Here is an 18,163-nt window from a genome sequence, read left to right on the forward strand (position 1 = left end):
CATCATCTAATAAGTGAAATACACTGTATTCATCCATGAGAAAGATAGCATTTTAGTTGCATAATATAGGATTAGAGGGTAACTTAATAATCCCATCAAGAGTAGCTGAATTTCTAATATTCCAAACTTGTGTTTTACAAAGGAAGTGACACAGTATATAATGACTCCTAATGCATTATTATCATTCTCAGTTCCTTGCTAATATTTTTATATTGTATTGTTATCAATATTGTTTTCTTACTAAGAAAAAAATGCACTTCTTCCAGATTTTTTTTTATATATTTACACTCAAATAAGATGTGGTTTAGGGTTTCTTCTTGGCCTCAATTATGGCATTTCCCATTGCTTAAAATAGTTTTGGTTTTGTGAAATATCTACAAATTTAAACTATTTACTGAACTGCTCACAATTCCTGTTGAATTAAGACGACTGAATAAAAGGAGCTTCATCGTAACTAGTAATTGGTGAGAGTATGATTCTAAGCCCATGCATCATTGACCAATTTTACCTGGCCTTCATACCATTTCTTATCAAATAAGTCCAATAAAGTGACTTGGTTTTGACATCACTCTTTGTCAGGCCATAGTTCTCTTAGTCTAGAATATCATACTTTTTTTAATTTTGAATGTCTGGACTAAAGTTTGTTTCCAGGAACCTGGAATTGAATTGAGTGTTTCATATTCTGTCATTTCCTCTCGCATATTTATATTTCATTAGTAACAAACTTCTCTAATTTCTGCAGTTATTTCCAATTGTTCAAGCTAGTCATTTTTGTTATCAACCCATATATCTTTCTTACTCTTTGACCATTTTTCATAGAAGAGGACACTTCGTTCGTTATCAGTTTCTTCGCAGATGGTTGTAACAGAGCCCTCTATATTATATACATCCACCTGTTGAACAAGTCATGTGATCAATATGTAGTGAGCATACTGAGTAATCTTCCGCTTGTCGACTGTTTAACGGGCAGAAAATACAGCATTTCACTATATTAAATCCCACAGAAAATCCGAAAGTTGATTACATTTCTGAAAATTAAGTTCGATCGTCTTACTATCCGCGCAAATTCCCAAGTGTGATGTTTTTAATTCTTAATTCTGGCACTCATACTTGTCAGCGGAAGGATACAGAGTGCTTTGCAGTTTGAGATGTTGTTATTCTCACACTGGTGATGAGGTCATCGCTGAAGGGATTTGATTGGCTGCAACATTCCCTAACAATCGCCTTCCCGATTTACAACTTTGAATTTCTGTACGTCGCAGCATGTCAGAGAGAACAACGCAGGATGTGGTGTTGTAGCGGTTAAATTTCGTGCAGGATGAGCTGAACATCTGGCTGTCCCACTGTCGCGAACTTCACATACAAGGGATAGTTTGGAATATCGATATAGCTAGTATTCAGGGGTACAAGAGATCGTGTATATTTGCAAAGTGTGCAATCATTGTTCGTGTTTTAAAACTTCGTGTCTCGTCACAACTTATTGTCGTCGGTAGCAGTACATACAACCACAAGGTTTCTGAGGGATTTGCCTAGAATCATACACTAATTCTTCGTTTCCATGGCTCCCTAGACCTTTAAAAACAACCAGGCTAGCCAGTTGGAATCTAGAAAAAATATAAATCCAGCGACGACGGTGTGTAATCGGAACGGCACTATATTGCGGTCCGTAGACTTGTCAGCAATTTTTGCCCTACCTGTAATACTATCCCGGTCAACTTCTAAAGGTTATCGCCAGTCGCAATGGCCGGCGCAGCAGAATTCATGAAACACCCCTTGGTAATATGGGTAAGTAGAATGTTTCATTTTGGATTTCCTCTTTCTTTTTACATTTTATTGCACATGGTATGTCGAGTTCCAAGTTTATCTGTTTATGTTATCTTTCGCATCTACCGAAGATATTTATTTTTCATCTGTGTACGTACGTCATAGGTGGCAGCTTTTAAGGAGGATAAGAAGCCACTGGAATTCCAGGATCTAGTTGACGGTGTTTTTCTCCATGACATAATGCTACAAATGTAAGTAAAATTCGCCTATTTTCGGGTTTTCAAGGAAATTAAACCTTGTGAGTCAGCAATTAATTCAGGACACGTCTATGCAGTATGTGTGTAGTGATAGCGGCGATGTGAAGTTTCAGATAGCGTTAGATCAGTGATTTCTTTTCGGGCACAACTGAATTTGCCATGGGGGTAAATGACTCACGTTTAGTAATTTGTCCGGTTGTTTTACTGTAACTAGCAAGAGTGGTAAGAGAAGGTACACGCCCATAATCAAATTGGATTAAGATTTCACTGCGCTTCTCTTGGCACTAGGGAATATACCAGCTCATGGTCATTGCTTATGGAGAATTGCAATATTGCCAGAGCTTGCTTGAGATTACTTTGAGTGTCTCAGCAGATGCCTAATGAATACTTGTGTCAGTGGCAGAACACAATACTACTTAAAAAGTTGACCTGAATACCAATTGTTAAACTCCATTGTTCACATGATCAAATGCCAGTATTGTGGAATTCATTGCCCATGTTGTTTTTACCCAAGTTCTCAGGAACACACTTTTATGATGTAAAAGACACCTATACCATTTCTTACTCTCCACCAAAAGTTGTAACAGGAAAAAAAATAATGCTAACATTTTAATAAAATGTTCTTTATGGAGTTACTATTTTAAAAAAGAAAAGAATATTTTACCTCAGAGTCAACAGATTTATCATTTGTTAGGCAATGGCTAACATTTTTGTAGAATTTCTCAAAACTTTGACAAAGAGAAAATTATGCTTATTTCTATTTTAATTAGTAATAAATAAGTGAATAAATGGGAAAAGTTCACTGGATGCATAATAACCAAGTATGACAGTACTTCCTTCCTGCAACTGTATAGCTGTCTCGCCTTCATTAATATTTAGATAAGGTTTGTATGTAGAAGTACGTGGAATGTACAATGAAGTTAGTCTGCATAACAGAGACAAAGCAGTCTTTTGAAAACTTGTCTCTGCTTTTAACTGCGACTCAGGTTCAAAGGTCAATTTTAGCAATTTTTTTTTATTTCAAATTTCGAACCACTGACACGTGGTCTTTCTTTTGGGGAAAGGTGTTGGGTCACATCGTACCGGGAAATTCCTGAAATATTACTAAAATGGCAAACTATCAGCTACACCGCGTGCCATTATTTCCCTTTTGCCTTAACGGTCGCGGATTACCGACCACGATATCTTTGATAAACACGCAGAGATTATGTATAGGCTTTGCGGTATAGTGCGCATGCGCTAGCTTCAACGTTAGGCTCAGCGTTTTGAACTCCGCATGTATCGGTACGGCAAACACGTCGAGCAGACCAAAGCCGGCGCTTGCGCTCCTTACCGTCGAAAAAGCAAGCGAGGTCCACAAAAGCGGACCTGAAAAAGACGGCAACGTGCGCAAAGGTCGATATAAATGTAAAACAGTCCGACTTTGGCTCATACTCCCTGCAATAACGATCAAGAATGCAGTGAAGAGTCAGATTTGGCCGAGGACGCAGACGATAACGGAGACGTGCTCAGTTCAACAACTATGAAAGTATTTGACACGCTGCTTTTCGAACATATTAGGCCATGCTGATTACATACCCGAGTCCAAAAATTAGCCTGAGCGAGATGAAACTTCTGTTAGTTGCGATAATTTTATCACTCTTGCTGTACATGCTTGGTGTTAGTATCGTGTTCTTTTATATTTTTAAACTCGAGTTTTCTATCGTGCAGTCTTTTCGTGTCTGCTAAGAAACCTTGAACAACACCGTACCCGACATCACGCGACATTTATGTCAAGGAGTTTCCCAAGCCAGTACAGGAGTTCATACACTAATAATGTAGATTCACAAGAGCAAGTTCACCGATCTGCTAATTTTTCGAAACGAAATGCAAATATTTTTTTTATTTCATGCCTTTTCTTTCTTTAAATATAACCCAAAAATTAAATTACGTCAAACGTGAATTGCGAGGGTTCTCAAATGATTCTTGTGTGCGTGTTGTCTAAACTTATCAATTACCCGCAGACTCCACAGCTGCTAGCTGGACCTCAACACTGAACGTAAAACAAACCCGGCTCAACTTCTAGAAGTGCTGAAACTAGCAATTTTTGCTATATGAGGTCAGTCATCGAAAGTTTGACTAAAAGTAAAAATCTCCGAAATAATTATGTGTGCGCTGGTATTGCGCAAGTCGAGCGACTCCACTGTAGACTAGTCGATACTCTGTCTCTCGGAACACGCTGTCGATGACAGCCTGCACTGATCTACGCTACGGCGTGATTATTATTAGTTTGATAAAATCGGTACAAGAACACATATAAAATAAAGTTTGAAAAAATAACACGAGTCAATCTCTCCCGTCGTACGAAGGGCGACAAGTTTGCAGTGCGGTGCAAAAGCTAAGAAAATACGACAGACATTTTATGTTGTCAAGAGTTACATGTGTTCGTCTCATCTTGAGGTAGGAAAACTAGCAAGTGACGTCCCGTTCGCACAGTGTCGGCGCTAACATGAACTTGACAATCACTTTTCACAAAGAACATGCATAAATTGGCCGATCGAGAGACAGGAAGTAGACAACTTGAGTCAAGAACAAGTGAATGCCCGACGCGATCGCGCGACGACAGCACATAAGTCTCGATCGGATAGACTTTTTTACGCAAGTTTCTACGTCTTCGTCTTGACTGTGAACTCTGGTAACCAGATTGTAACCGTTGAGACAACAGTATACAGTTAATCTACTAGTTAAACGTTCCAAAAATGGATTAAATCGCTAAGTACCCCCCTGTGTTTGTTGTGTAAATACCACCCACTGCTGGCACTAAGCATTTGCCAGTTCAGTGTATAATTTCTTTCTATTTTCACACGATCTGCAATCCTAAACATATTCAAAATTCCCAAAACTGACTCTTAATATTTCAACTTAGTCCTGATGTAAGAAAATTCGCAGAAAATAGTGCGCGAGTTGGACTTCTTGGTCACAATGTGTGACGCATAGGTCGTTTACACAAATCGTCGATTTTCTCAGTTCCGTTTTTGGCAGTGCGTGCATTATTCAAATAAGTATAAGTCGGCGGCGCCTGGACAGACCAGCCTGATTTTTCACCTGTGGACAGTGAATGAATATATCTGAAAGACCGTGTCTCAGATTTCCGATAAAGGGCCTGGAAGTGAAGATATCCTGACAAACGTGAACAAAGGCCGATAATTTATGCAAAAAACGTCAAGTTGTCACTTTGAAGGTGCATTGTGCGAAAACAAAAGCGAATTTCAAAATCCGGGACACGGTTTTTTGCCCAGTATACCCAGCCGTCGATAGCCGTAAACAGATCATCAAGGCCGATTGGAGATTTGTACTTACACTTTTTTGAGTAAAAAAACTAAAAACACGTGTTTTTGAGTAAAACAGCCGTATGCGCACTGTTTTTTAAAAAACTAACAAATTTTCTGAACTCTTCGGTGACCGAGCAGATAAAAAAGTACCACATGTCGGGTGTGTGACCACGTCTTCTTTGTGAAAATGAGGATTGAAAATAAGTGACAATGAACCCGAGTCGCTACTTAACTGCCTCGCAGTTTTTATTTGCCTGTACACTTTTATGTCTCAAACATTTCAACAAATAGAATGCAACAAGGTGTTTATGAGTAACATATTGTTCATGAGTCAAAGCTTAAAGAAAAGAAACAAAACCCGGAAGAAGACAATTTACTTTGATTGGTTCAAAGGTATCATTTTATGATAAATCAATCAAAATGTTTAATTACTGTAGTGAAAGAGCCTTCTTTAGTGTTGAATGTGTATGTGGTGCCTGGTTTCAATCCTTATTTGTGTGTCATGACTCCAGACTGTCATAGAGATTTGGAAAAAACAGCTACTCTCTCTTGGTGAAAAGTAATATGATACAACTGGCATCCAAGTGTAGAGTTTTACTAGGTATACCATTTTAGTGATAGTTTTTGCTGCTAGGGGAACTTAATTGTATGAATATGAATATGATACAAAGGACGTTCCCTGTTTTCCATAGTTTACAGGGCAGAGTAACCCTTTAATCTCACATAAATGAGAAATTACACGATCCTTATTTATAACAACTCAAAATTACCATCGACTGCGAGCCAAAAAATGTCAAAAAAGTAAAAAGTGGCAAATCATGGATTGTATTGTCATTCCAAATTATGTAAGACTTTTTGTGTATTTGAAAGAAAATCATAATCATAATCAGCGTTGTTGTCTTCGATTAGCATATAGCTGAATCTTTTAGTCTATTACTATACATGTATGTTTCACAAAGATGGTCAGAAGTTGCATTTGCCTGCATAAGGTTCCATAATAAAATGAATGCTACCATTTTGTTTTGTAATTTGTTGTCTCGTTTTCATCAAGGAAATGTTGGATAAGCATTTTTGAATGCTTTGTATTTTTTATTATAATACACAGATCAATGGGCAAACCCACTAACAGATCTGAGAATCAAAAAAGAACCACATCACAAGACAAAAAAAATAATGTCACATGAAAATACACAAATCAAGAAACAGTACTATTAAAATAACTGGACAAAATATAGTTCTAAAACTATACAGAGTAGCAAAAATATCCATATTACACTTGGAAGAGATATTGTTAAAAACATACATGCATCTGAGCACTGTCAAGAATTTTCTACAATTAATGGAACTTGATAAGTTCCCACAATACATGTATTGTGGATAAACATTTGCCATGATTTGTGTCCTTATGAGGAACCTGTCCAGACATTAGGTATGCATGCACCATTCCTAGTCTTGGATCAAGTGTCTCGGCAGATGTGATTTACAGTCTAAAAGTCAAAATTTATGTCTCCTTGTTATTGGATAATGCCTAATTAGTAACAACTGTTCATTGATAAAGAGGGACTGCTTTCTTTTTATTTACCGTCTAAACTCAATTTTTTTTCAGTGATCCTCGCCCAACTAATTTGATAGTGAATAGAGAGGTGAACGGAGATGTCAACCTGCGCATCCAAAACTTAGATGTGGTAATGCGCAATATCAAATCCTACTATCAGGTAAGTCCGGTTACTGAGCAAACCCTGTCATACAGACTTGCATATGGTATTTACTCAGTGTGTGATTCATATTCCATTCCCTGATAATGTCAACAGTGAAATGTTGGTATCAGTGCAAGTCACTTTACCACATCTGTCACTGTATTAGTTCATGGCAGGCTTCTATTATGCTTTTCTCCAGCATATGTGTGTTCAACTTGGCATGACATTTTTACCATCAGCTACTGTAACATGAAAACGTCCCCACATAAACCACGGTCATGTGTTTGTCATCAGATATTAACTGCTGTGAGTAACATAATAACATCCTAACATTCCGGTATGTGGACAATTAATAGATCTTCTGGTCTTGTAATGTGTTAATTTTCAAACCCAGACAAGCATGAAGTGAATTTTGATACACCACATTACATGTAGCCTTTAAAACAGCAGTTTTTTAATGCACCACCAGAAAATTACTCTTGATCATCAGTGGCATAGTATATCCTATCAATAGTACATGGCTATATTTGCATAATATTGGTTCGTTCAGGAACTAAATGTAGGTGGTATCGTTGAGATGTGGAAGGAGATTGTGATTACCTATTGTTTGTGCTGCCAAGCAGTAATTGCTTTATTCTAGAAATATATAGCACAGTCTTGCACACTCAATTACGAGAGGTATTATTATGTCCTTGTGTGTTCCAAAGATGGGTCCTAATACTTAGAATTACTGATAATCTGTACTAATCACTAGTTGTTATGTGCATCATTGCCTATTGAAATATGTTAAATGGGGCTTTCAACAATCCTGTTACATCAAATACACTGTCATAGTGGGTTTACCACCATGACAGCATTCATACCCAAATATTGCACAGTCAGTTAAAACCCCCAAAATTGTCTTGTAAAGTTGAAATGTGGTGTTTTCTGAAAGATTAAATGTTTTCACACAACAATTGTCAAAAAACTTTGTTCAAAATAACATTCTGTTTTTAAGTTAGTATGTATATGCTTGTTAAATTAATTTGATAAGATGAAGGTTTTTTATTTAGATGACAATTTTTTTATAATCACCATGAACTTTGTTGAATTTCGTTCATGTGAATGTTATATATATTTATTGCTAGTAATATTTAACCAGGACTATGTGTCAAGTACATTTTAAAGTACAAACTGACTTCTGTATCAGTTTCCAACTACAATTTGATATTGGATTGTATGATGGCAAGCTGTCCCATGCAATAACATTTCAAGTCAGTTATTCTAAAATCTTACTGAAAATGGTTTCATAGCTAACCCCAAACTGGTGAATCAGCTTTGTGAGTGATGTCATTGGAATGTGTGATGTTGGTGACAGACAAGATTTAATTTATTGACAACTGATCTCGCTTTTCATTTGTACATTAATTAAATTTAACTTTGGACCCAGCTTCATTGTGCACTTGATCAGAGTTGGCTAGTGAGGATATTTCTTATTCGGTGTTTACATGAAAACTGATAGCCAAAACCAAAGTGTAATTGAAGATAATGGGGTCTATTTATAGATGAACAGCTGTTGTCTTAATATACATTAAAAGCATAATTTCATTGTCAATGCTCCCCATACATTATAGTAGAAGATAAAGAAATATTGACTGTTCTTGGATTTCGATGTTTTTATAGTAAGTATGTCAGTAATCAAAAATAGTATAACCTTCTTGCTCAATTCATGGAAAATCTACTATATTTCTTATGTTATGAAAGGTGACATTTTGTTTGCATGTTTTGTGTATTATTGTTTCCTGTCTTATTTCATAACTTTTCATTTTAAAGAGAAAGGTATGAAGCAGCTTATGCAACGTTACGGCTACTTCATCTCTACTATTCACATTTACAATTTGCAATACTGAAAGATAATGAAAATCTAGTCGTTTTTCGTTCTTTGCATCTGGAAAAACTCATCAATCTCATTTCCTCTGGGCCACTCAGCTACATAATGCATGCTAGTTTATTTCCTATGACTTCATGGACTATTGGTTTCTTTGTGGTTCATCATGTGGAAACTCAATTTGTATATCAGACGGAAAGAATAGTTGACTCACATTCTGTCTTTGTAGACCAAGGTGATTGGCAATGGAAGTAATTTATACCTTGACTGTGTTGTAGGACATTTGCACACAAAATGCAATTATTGAAACGGAACATTTGCATTCTTTTGTGTAACAATTGCAGAGCTTATGCATTTATTCGTCCCAGTGGAGTTTTTCACAATGCACGAAAAATGTAATTTTACTACTCCAGAAAGATTTATGCATGAGGCCAGCCATTAGAGTATTAGAGTCCCAATATTTTTCATATATTTTTCATGTAATAGATCAGGTGTGTTTAGCAACTACAGCCCTCACTGTTTCCTTCTATTACTTCAGAACTGTGAAAGCAGATAGAGAGTCAATACATGTATTGCACCTTCCACATAAGGATATCTCACTTATGAAAGCCTCTGTTAGCAATAAAATCTTGGTCTACAAAGTAAGGTTAAATCTAGGTTAAAAAGGTTTCTGAAATTACAGATTGCTGATTTCATTGACCTGCTTACCCAAGGCATGTGAAGATTGAATATCTTGTGTGTTTGAATACCGTGTCTATTCTCAATGAGATTGCAGGTGGAGACTTGCTTATTTTCAGGAAGCTGAAGTCAAAAAAATATAAAGACCTAGCATGAGGCACATTGTGGAACATGCTGACATTTATCAGTATTCTGCAGAAAAACAAGCAGATATTAAGTCTGTAAGCTATGCAAGTGACACCCATTTTGCCCAAAGAGATTTTTGACAAGCCAGTCCCCTCTGTGAGTTTCATCTTATTCAAGTGTCTACCATGGTTTTAATCAACATTGAAACCCTGAATTGGCAGCAAGGCAAGTTCACATGTAATTGTTTGCAGTACACAAATCACAAATCAAAATGCTATGCAGTAGATAATCTGGAATACCCTTTTTGTTTTATGGTCCCCCCATGGTATCAAGTGGTAATGAATCGGTTTGACAGCAAGGCTGTTTTACTTTCCAATCCAATCTGTAAGATCAGCATAGTCTGTGATAATTGCGTTCTGGATATCAAACAGTGAACCTCTTTATTGCTGTTGGCAAGGCAACTCTACAAATGCCTGAACCATGAACAAAATGACGCCAACACTATGACACGTAATTATTTACAATTTTTCACTGATTTCATGGTAATCTAGGGCAACAAAATATGCACATGCAACCCCACATATTAGAATGGGCAGAAATATGTTATTTTAGAGTGCACTGAAGACAATGAAAAGGATAGGTAGCAAAATTAATTTATTGAAAATTTAATCAGCAGAGATTTCTCCTCACTGCTGTCAAACAAGGTCTGTCATAATTTTGTATTTACATGTGGGTCTTTACCTGGACAGGAAAGTGATCCTAGTGTTTAATGGATAATGAAATAAGAGAAATCGGAGGTAGTTTTGCTCTTTCCTGGCTTATCACAATCCCTCAAGGAGTCCATACATTTTTACATTCAATTTCAACATTGACAGCATCTAAAATTACAGCACCAATGGTTGGCCTTTATGACTCTGCTATCATGTTGAGTGAACCTTGGGCATTATGTAAGAAGCTTAGCAAATGGCCTTATTGTGAATAGCTGTATGTATTGTGACATTAAATGGTGCAATTTTTCACTGTTGTCTGTCTGGCTGCAAAAAGGTTGTAGAGCGGGTCAAAAAGTGCATTAATTGTCACCTCTGAAACAGTTTATAAACACGTTTTTGCATAGTAATGTGTTCCGTGTTGCTATGGTGATTGAAATTTTGATATCCTGTCAGAAGGTACCTGTGTTGAAAGTTTATTTGATAACATTTTATCAATGATTCTGCTAAAAGCAAGAAATGATTGATACTTTCTGGAAGATAAAGAACACCTTAGTTCAAGTGTCAACATATTTGCTATTTATGAGACTAATTTGAAGTAAATTTTTACCAGACAGCAAACCAGAACATTGGTTTGACAGTTATATGTTGTAAGATATCTGTCAGTGTCCAGGGTTTAGCAGTTGTCATACATGAGTATACTACATATGGATAGGTCAGCTGTGTAGAGCTTATGTTAGCATCAATAATATCTGGACTGTGGAGCCTAGGCCTACAGAATCCAGCTGTGATATTGAGCTGTTCAGTTCGCTGTTATTGCAACTTTATAAATGTGTACCACCAAATCTGAAGTATAGCTGCTGTCAGTAAATCATTCAACCTTTTTAAGCATGTTACTCATTGCATTTATGTTGGGTTATAACATTTGTCTGAAGGCTGTATCCTGGCCCTGACACCTTGTGCTGAAATTAAATGGTGTCTATTACCCCACAGTTGGCAGTCCTTTGAATTTTGAATTGAGTGATCACTGGACCATACATCACAAACAGGAAAATGAAATTGCCTTCTGCTGATAAGAATTCTTTGGATATTTGTATTGCCTTGGCTTTAAATTACACTCTGGTTCAATAACAACACCCCGAAATTGTAATTGAATATTTGAACTGAGAAAATTTCCATCACTGCTAAAGTTTATTTTGTTTTCAAATTTCAAATAATTTTTCATGCAATATATGACTGTAAACAAACAAAAAGATACTTCAACCTCAAATATGTGCATTTGACTTCTATAAAAATATTAACTTTTGATGCAACCACAGTTTTTATGAAGAGCATATACCAACATTCAAACAGACAAGCAATTGAACTTCTGCAGGAGGTGAAGTTCTTGCATTTGTAATTTATACTGATCACCCTTGGATTCACTTTGTTGGTTCAGGACAGCAAAGGACAGCATGTGCCCTCTAGCCTACGTTTGTTGAGGTCAACAAAACAGTGAAAGAGGTGAAAATAGTTTTCAGTTGAACAACACGTCTTCCTTCAGGGCAGAGCTGAGTGACTACTCTGTAAAGAAAAATAATGCTCATTAAACTGTAGTGTTGAAGGAAAATATACCTTTCCTGGAGTGTTTATTATTGTAAGGGGATAATTCATGCACTAAAGAAATACCCTCCATGATAAAGGTATAGTCCACTTGACTTTGTAAGGCAAGGTTGTTGAGTTTCTGCATATATACAGAGTTAAGGAGGATAAATTCAGATTGTAGATGCTGTTGTGAGCAGTGACTAAAGATCAAGTCCTTGGAGGTAAAGTGTGGCTGTTCAGAGGGCATGCCAAGTACGACAGAGTTCATGACACCGATTGTTGCTCTGCTGAGTTGTGCCTACAAAAATAACTTAGAGTGAAAAGTTGAACAGGAGACAATACTTCAGAGCTGTATACTCACTGACTCCCAGTAGTCATTTTATGGAAATCTGACTTGCTGATATTTGAAGGCTGATTTTGCTTGGTGTCACCATTTATTATCTTTAAAGCTCCCAATTGGTGTGAAAATGTAATGTATAAATTGGAAGATCAAACTGATCTATCAATTGTTTCTAATTTTCAGGTCTTGATCAATGATTATGTTGTTCAAGAGTGAGTAGCATTGGGACTAACATTTGATCAACTTTGTATCCTGTCCATTTACAGAAATTTCCAGCTTATGTGTTGGATCTATATGGAGGCTGTTTCAGGTCTGAATTAAACGGTGGTATATTAGAGGCAAATCCATCAGATCTTACCATAATGTGCTGTATGCATATAATGAATGATGATCGACTCAGTATATATGACATGGTCAAATAGTTTTGTGGTACATGTATTATTCACAAATCTAGTTAAAAATTGATAGTCATCAATTATTAATTACAATTTATAGAGACCGCTGAAGTCAGAAAAAGTAGTTCAGAACCTATACACTCTCAAGTTCTGCAAACCTGGTAGTTCTAGGTTCAAAGAGCTGAAATACATGTCTAGGTTCCAGTCTAGAAAAAACTGAGGGAACAGACTCTTGTAAATTTAGTGATATTCCATTTCTAAATACCCACAGGGTTGATATTTTGCTCTACTTTGTGGGAATGCCAACAGTATAAATTGGCCAATTATCTCATGTTATTCAGGTTGTCTGTTGAACAAAACTTGTACATGGCATACTGTCTCTTCAGGAATGCCAAATTGATGTCTGTGCATTCCTGTGTAGTTGTCCAATGCCCTTACATCCATGTCATGTTTCTATCCTTGGAGCGAAAAAGTCCTTGAAGACAAATTTTAGGCACACAGATGGTATTTTATGCATCTTTACCTTGTCAATCCAAGTCTAGGAGACGCAAAATCATACTTGTCTCAGTACATTTGTACATGCATACTGCTGTTTCAGTGTATGTGCAGTTTGGCAATGCAGATTTGTTTGGAAACTGTGTTATACAATTTCAGTCATCACCAGCAAATACCCTTATTTAATTATTTGCAGTGTCAATAGCAGTCAAACGAATTTCAATATTTAAAAAATTGTAGAGTATTGATACAGTAAAATCTCAATTTTCCAATCATCAAACATTTGTGCTCATGCTCTTCAAACAAAGTGTGTTTTATATCAGCCAATGCGTCTTCCTGATTGTGACAGCCCGTGTCTAAAATAATTCAGTAGCTTCACTAGGCTCAAATTTCCAGTCTAGTAGAAGGAGTAAAGCTGTTGGTAAATGAAATTGACTTTAAGTGCTGAAACCAAAGACAGATTGATCTGTAGACAGTTGAATAAGTGTAATCCTTTGGAGTGTTTAAAGTAATTGTGTGTACTATTGTGAAACTTTGACAGCCATGTACTTTATAATTAATGATAGTTAAAGCCTAATGCTGCAACAGTGACACTGACAGAACAAGAAAAGGTACACCAGCGGCCAGACATCATGACCTATTGCACACCTTTGAGTGATCAAAGGGGCCCTGCAAGGTGTTTGCATCAACTAAATTTGGTGTTTGCTGCCCTTTTTGTCAGGCAATGAGACAAGAAACCTTTTTGGAGTTGCAAGTGGACATAAAAGGCTTAAAAGCAGCGTTTATTGAAGACTGTAGTTCCATGAACAATCAACACAAGTACAAGCACAATGGTCAATGGGATTTAAAAATCTAGGACTCTCCTGTCCGTGTTTGCAGATCTTCTCTGTGATAAATGAGGAGGGGTGAACTGTTACCTGTGCTAGACACAATGACGGGTTCAGTCACTTCTGAAATAATTACTGTGGTGAATATTTTAATACATTATTTAAGAAGTCTTCTCAAATCCTGAAATTGGCTGGAATTGGAATCTAGTTATGTGTATCAGTCATTTTCTTTTATTTCATGACATTAAGGGAAAATCTGTGAAAATTACAATTAGATTATACACGTCGAAAAATTGTAGAATATGAAATTCTGATATATAATCTTATGTGCTTGTTATATGGATAAGGATGTCATGCTGTGCGACATTGACCCAAGTGTAGGGCTTCAAATTTATGTTCAATGTCAGGGTACGTTAACTGCCCTTCTATACTCAAAAAAGAGCTGTTCCTGTAAAAGCTCCGATGTCCATGATTTGCCGTGAAAAATTCATGAATTCAAGGCAAAACAGCATGCAGGCTAGAGCTCAAGGCCTGAGTTTGTTGACCTTGTCTCTTTTTTTTGTTATGACAGTGTTGTCATGGATATACTGTATGAATAGGTAGCATTCAACCCCTCTTTTGCCTGCAGTTACTGAATATCTCTTAAAACCATTTAAATAACTTCAAAGAAGACTTGAAGCATATATTCATAAGATTGGTCATCAAGTATGACTTCAGTTTAGCTGTCAGTCACAATTATCTATGTAGTCTTGTGTAAGTCTATTCAAACAACTTTAGTCACCGTTAGTTATGAAGGCTATTTTTTCAGACAGGTTGATCACATAGCTGTACAGGGACTCTGCAAAGGATGTGTGCAGTTGTTTTGACTTTGAGTCTCAATAAAGAGGCAAATTTTTGTAACAGGGTCATGGTTGAGAAATTTTAATTACTGATCTGTCGAGTGGAAAATCATTGTATGGACCAGTCAAAAGCATAAAGTTTTAGCTGTGTGGTGCAATACGGAAGGAGTGTGTACCAGGGCAAGGTACCTGCTTGCTGAGAAGATTTACAAAAGCTACTAATATGTAGTTTCCACTGTTTGCTTCTGCAGTCACCCATGTAGTCTCCCTGTGTGCATTTCCACGAAGGAGGTGTAACTATCACCATAATTTGTTCAAAAATCATTACAGTTTTAAGATTGTAACACCGTACTGTAGCCTGTTAGATCTGTGTGGTTGCATGCCCTCCAACAAAGGAAGCCAAGGTACAAAGGTTGGGCGTCTTTCATTACATACATTGTTGTAGTCTTGCTAATGTCTGTCAAACACAGCTCCATATTGTCTGCATGCTTCTTAAAACACAGTTGCAGGCATTCTCAATGGAGAGACCTAATCCACTCGTAAAGTTTTGGGCAAAATGCCCCGTTGACAGTGTGCTCTACTGTTCATGTGTTTACTGAATTTATCCTCATGCATAATGCATTATGAATTTGAAAGGTTAACTCAACTTGTCTGAGCAAGGTAGGGTTTTTGAGGCCCCAGCCTTGCACTGCTTTCGTGTATTTTTTGAAAGGCTGCCAAATTTTTACCCACTTTGCATGAGAATGAACAGGCATTATATTTTGCGCTGGAATGTTAAGTTGCTATATGGTTGATGGTTAACTATACCCAGTAAGGTCAGATACCTGTTCTTCAGAGAGAATGTGAAGTATTTAATTACAAGGTACCCTCTTTAAAACAGTGCCATGTTAACGGTACCATTGTAATTTCTGCAAGTGAATGTATGTGAATGAAGCTAAGAGTTCAAAAGTTGTTGAACTAAGTATAGGTGAGGTACAGTTATACCTGGAAGACATGTATATGTACAAAACCAATAAAAATGACCCTTTTAGATGACTTTTATTTGTCTTATTGATTGACGTGTTCTTTCCCATTAGTTGGTACCTCACCTTGGAGTGAAATGAACAAAGGTTTTGCATTATGTGAAATAAGCTTACTCATGACTGTTGTTTTATATGCAGAGCAGAAAGATAAATATAGTTTTGTCATTACAATATTCATATAACATTGCTTCCAAAGAACAGTCATGAAGATTAAAAATGGGAATGAAAGGACATGTTATTCTTCAGTAAAATCGCTGATATTTTAGCTCAGACTCAGATTTACTATCGATTTTCTCTATTTTTCCTTGTTTAAAAATTTTGCTATTAATTTCAGTCGGCAGTGAAGTTGCATCTGTTGATTTATGAAGCAATTTTTTTTTCCACATTGAAGCTTTTTTAACCCAGCAATAAATGTCAACACCTGAATATACATGTATACTTTGTTCATAGTTTTAATCCCATATGGTTTATTTGAAGCAGCTCTTCTGTTTTTTAATCTTTGAACCATTGAAGAGAATCACATTTCAATTGCCTTGAAATAATAATTGTGTTATTGCACTGCGTGATACAACCAGTATGTGTATTTTACTATGCAGTAGTGAATTTCACTGCATGGGACTCATATTTTATATTGAACTTTGTGCCATCAAATAGTAGCTTGCAGTCAGTTTTGTATTTCCATAGGTACTTCAATAAGAGTATTTCAGAAAATTTTAAGGAACTGAGTGAGGGAGCTGAAAACCCCCACCAACATGAACTCACCCTGGACCATTTTATTGCTAGATTGAATTTCCCAACCCCCATATGCCAGGTCTATTAAGTTTCATAACTGATTAATATCATGTAAAGAGCAACATGGAGTGTGATTTATTGGTCACCAGGCTGGATGACATTAGATGTAAAATGTCTTGGTGTGTGAGCAATATTGTGCAGGATACAAGCCATGCAGGTCATTGTGAAAGGGTTTCCTGTATTTCTCTTTTTCAAATCAATGTCTGGTAGTGGTACTGAAGAGTATTGCCTGTAATTACTAGTAAAACTGTACCTTACTAACACATCTCACGTCAATTTGAACAGAAATGAACATCTCAGTAATAAACAGACTTTCATGAGAAGAGTTCCAGAGGGCTGTATTTAAATACTTCTAACTATCAAGCTGGTTCATAATCAACTAATGCTTAGAAAAAATAGCTTCATCAATTAAAATGCACATGGCTTGAGAAATGACGTGGAGAGTGCATTATGAAATACTGTTGTAGTTAATGGACAAGGGCTCTATTGATTATTTGGACTTTAATTTTCTAAATTAATCATGTAACTGAATGTTGTTAGTAGTAAGCACAGGGAAAGATCTAGCCTTGTCTGACATGAAAGAATATTAAGTTTGGTTGCCCAGAATCAATTTCTATAATGCATTTACAGTCAGATCGTGTATGATGGATCTGCCTTGACAGGTAAATAATGCAATTTTGGTGTCTTTTTTGTGCTGGTATTGTCTCCAAGGTGAGATGTCTTGAATTCAAATGAAGCACAGGTTTGTCTGATTGTAAAGCAGTAGACAGGAAGGAATCCTGGTCAATTACCATTGGCTGAAAGGTTATACCACAAATGAGTTCACAACTGGTGACCTTCAACACACTGCTTCCCAGGCCCAACCACACCAGTTTTGTTCTTGTAGATTTGAATGGCCTCAAACACTTGAAACAGAATTACTATTTACAGGGTCACTGGCATTGGTAAGGACACCATACTGTACACAGTGAAATGCCTTGGTTACCTCCGGCTAAATTGTGTTGTAACACTATCCCCCTGACTTGCTACAGATAATTTAGCTTTTCTAAGTTATGTATGAAAATGATGACTTCATCAATGAACAATGCCATCAAAATTATCTGTAGTATTCATAGTGCCTTTTTGAGCTGTGGGTGGCCTATTGTTGTCTTAATATAGGGGCATATATCTCATGTTTTGGTTTTATGCCAAGATTTAATATGACTCAACTTTAATTAAAACAATTAAAAAGCTCTTCATTTTGTCGCAAGTTGATCTCCCATCAGTAATTTTTTTTCAACCTATCGTACTTTTAAACAATGAAATAATAATCAAAGTTATAGGGGAAAAAATATTCAAAGAATGGTATCTTGTATGCCTGCATAAGATTTGCGTCATATTATTTATGACCGGCTGGCATAAGCTCGAAGTATTGCAATGACTTGGGAGAAGATAAACCTGCCAGTTTTTGGGGAAAAGCTTC

At 36.5% G+C, this 18,163-nt stretch overlaps 1 protein-coding gene across 18 annotated transcripts in view; it reads left to right on the forward strand.

Annotated features, from left to right (window-relative positions):
* The first annotated feature begins 1,158 nt into the window (after window positions 1-1,158).
* LOC139149979 (girdin-like) overlaps window positions 1,159-18,163 on the forward strand; it is a 52,567-nt gene continuing 35,562 nt past the window's right edge. For all 18 annotated transcript variants that reach the window (XM_070722078.1, XM_070722081.1, XM_070722083.1 and 15 more), the window contains exons 1-3: window positions 1,159-1,785; window positions 1,930-2,015; window positions 6,939-7,047. In XM_070722078.1, coding sequence (XP_070578179.1) covers window positions 1,741-1,785; window positions 1,930-2,015; window positions 6,939-7,047 — 240 coding nt within the window. In that variant the 5' untranslated portion in view covers window positions 1,159-1,740. The remainder of the gene's footprint in view (window positions 1,786-1,929; window positions 2,016-6,938; window positions 7,048-18,163) is intronic.

Source organism: Ptychodera flava, chromosome 14, assembly GCF_041260155.1.
Source record: "Ptychodera flava strain L36383 chromosome 14, AS_Pfla_20210202, whole genome shotgun sequence".
NCBI lineage: Eukaryota > Metazoa > Hemichordata > Enteropneusta > Ptychoderidae > Ptychodera > Ptychodera flava.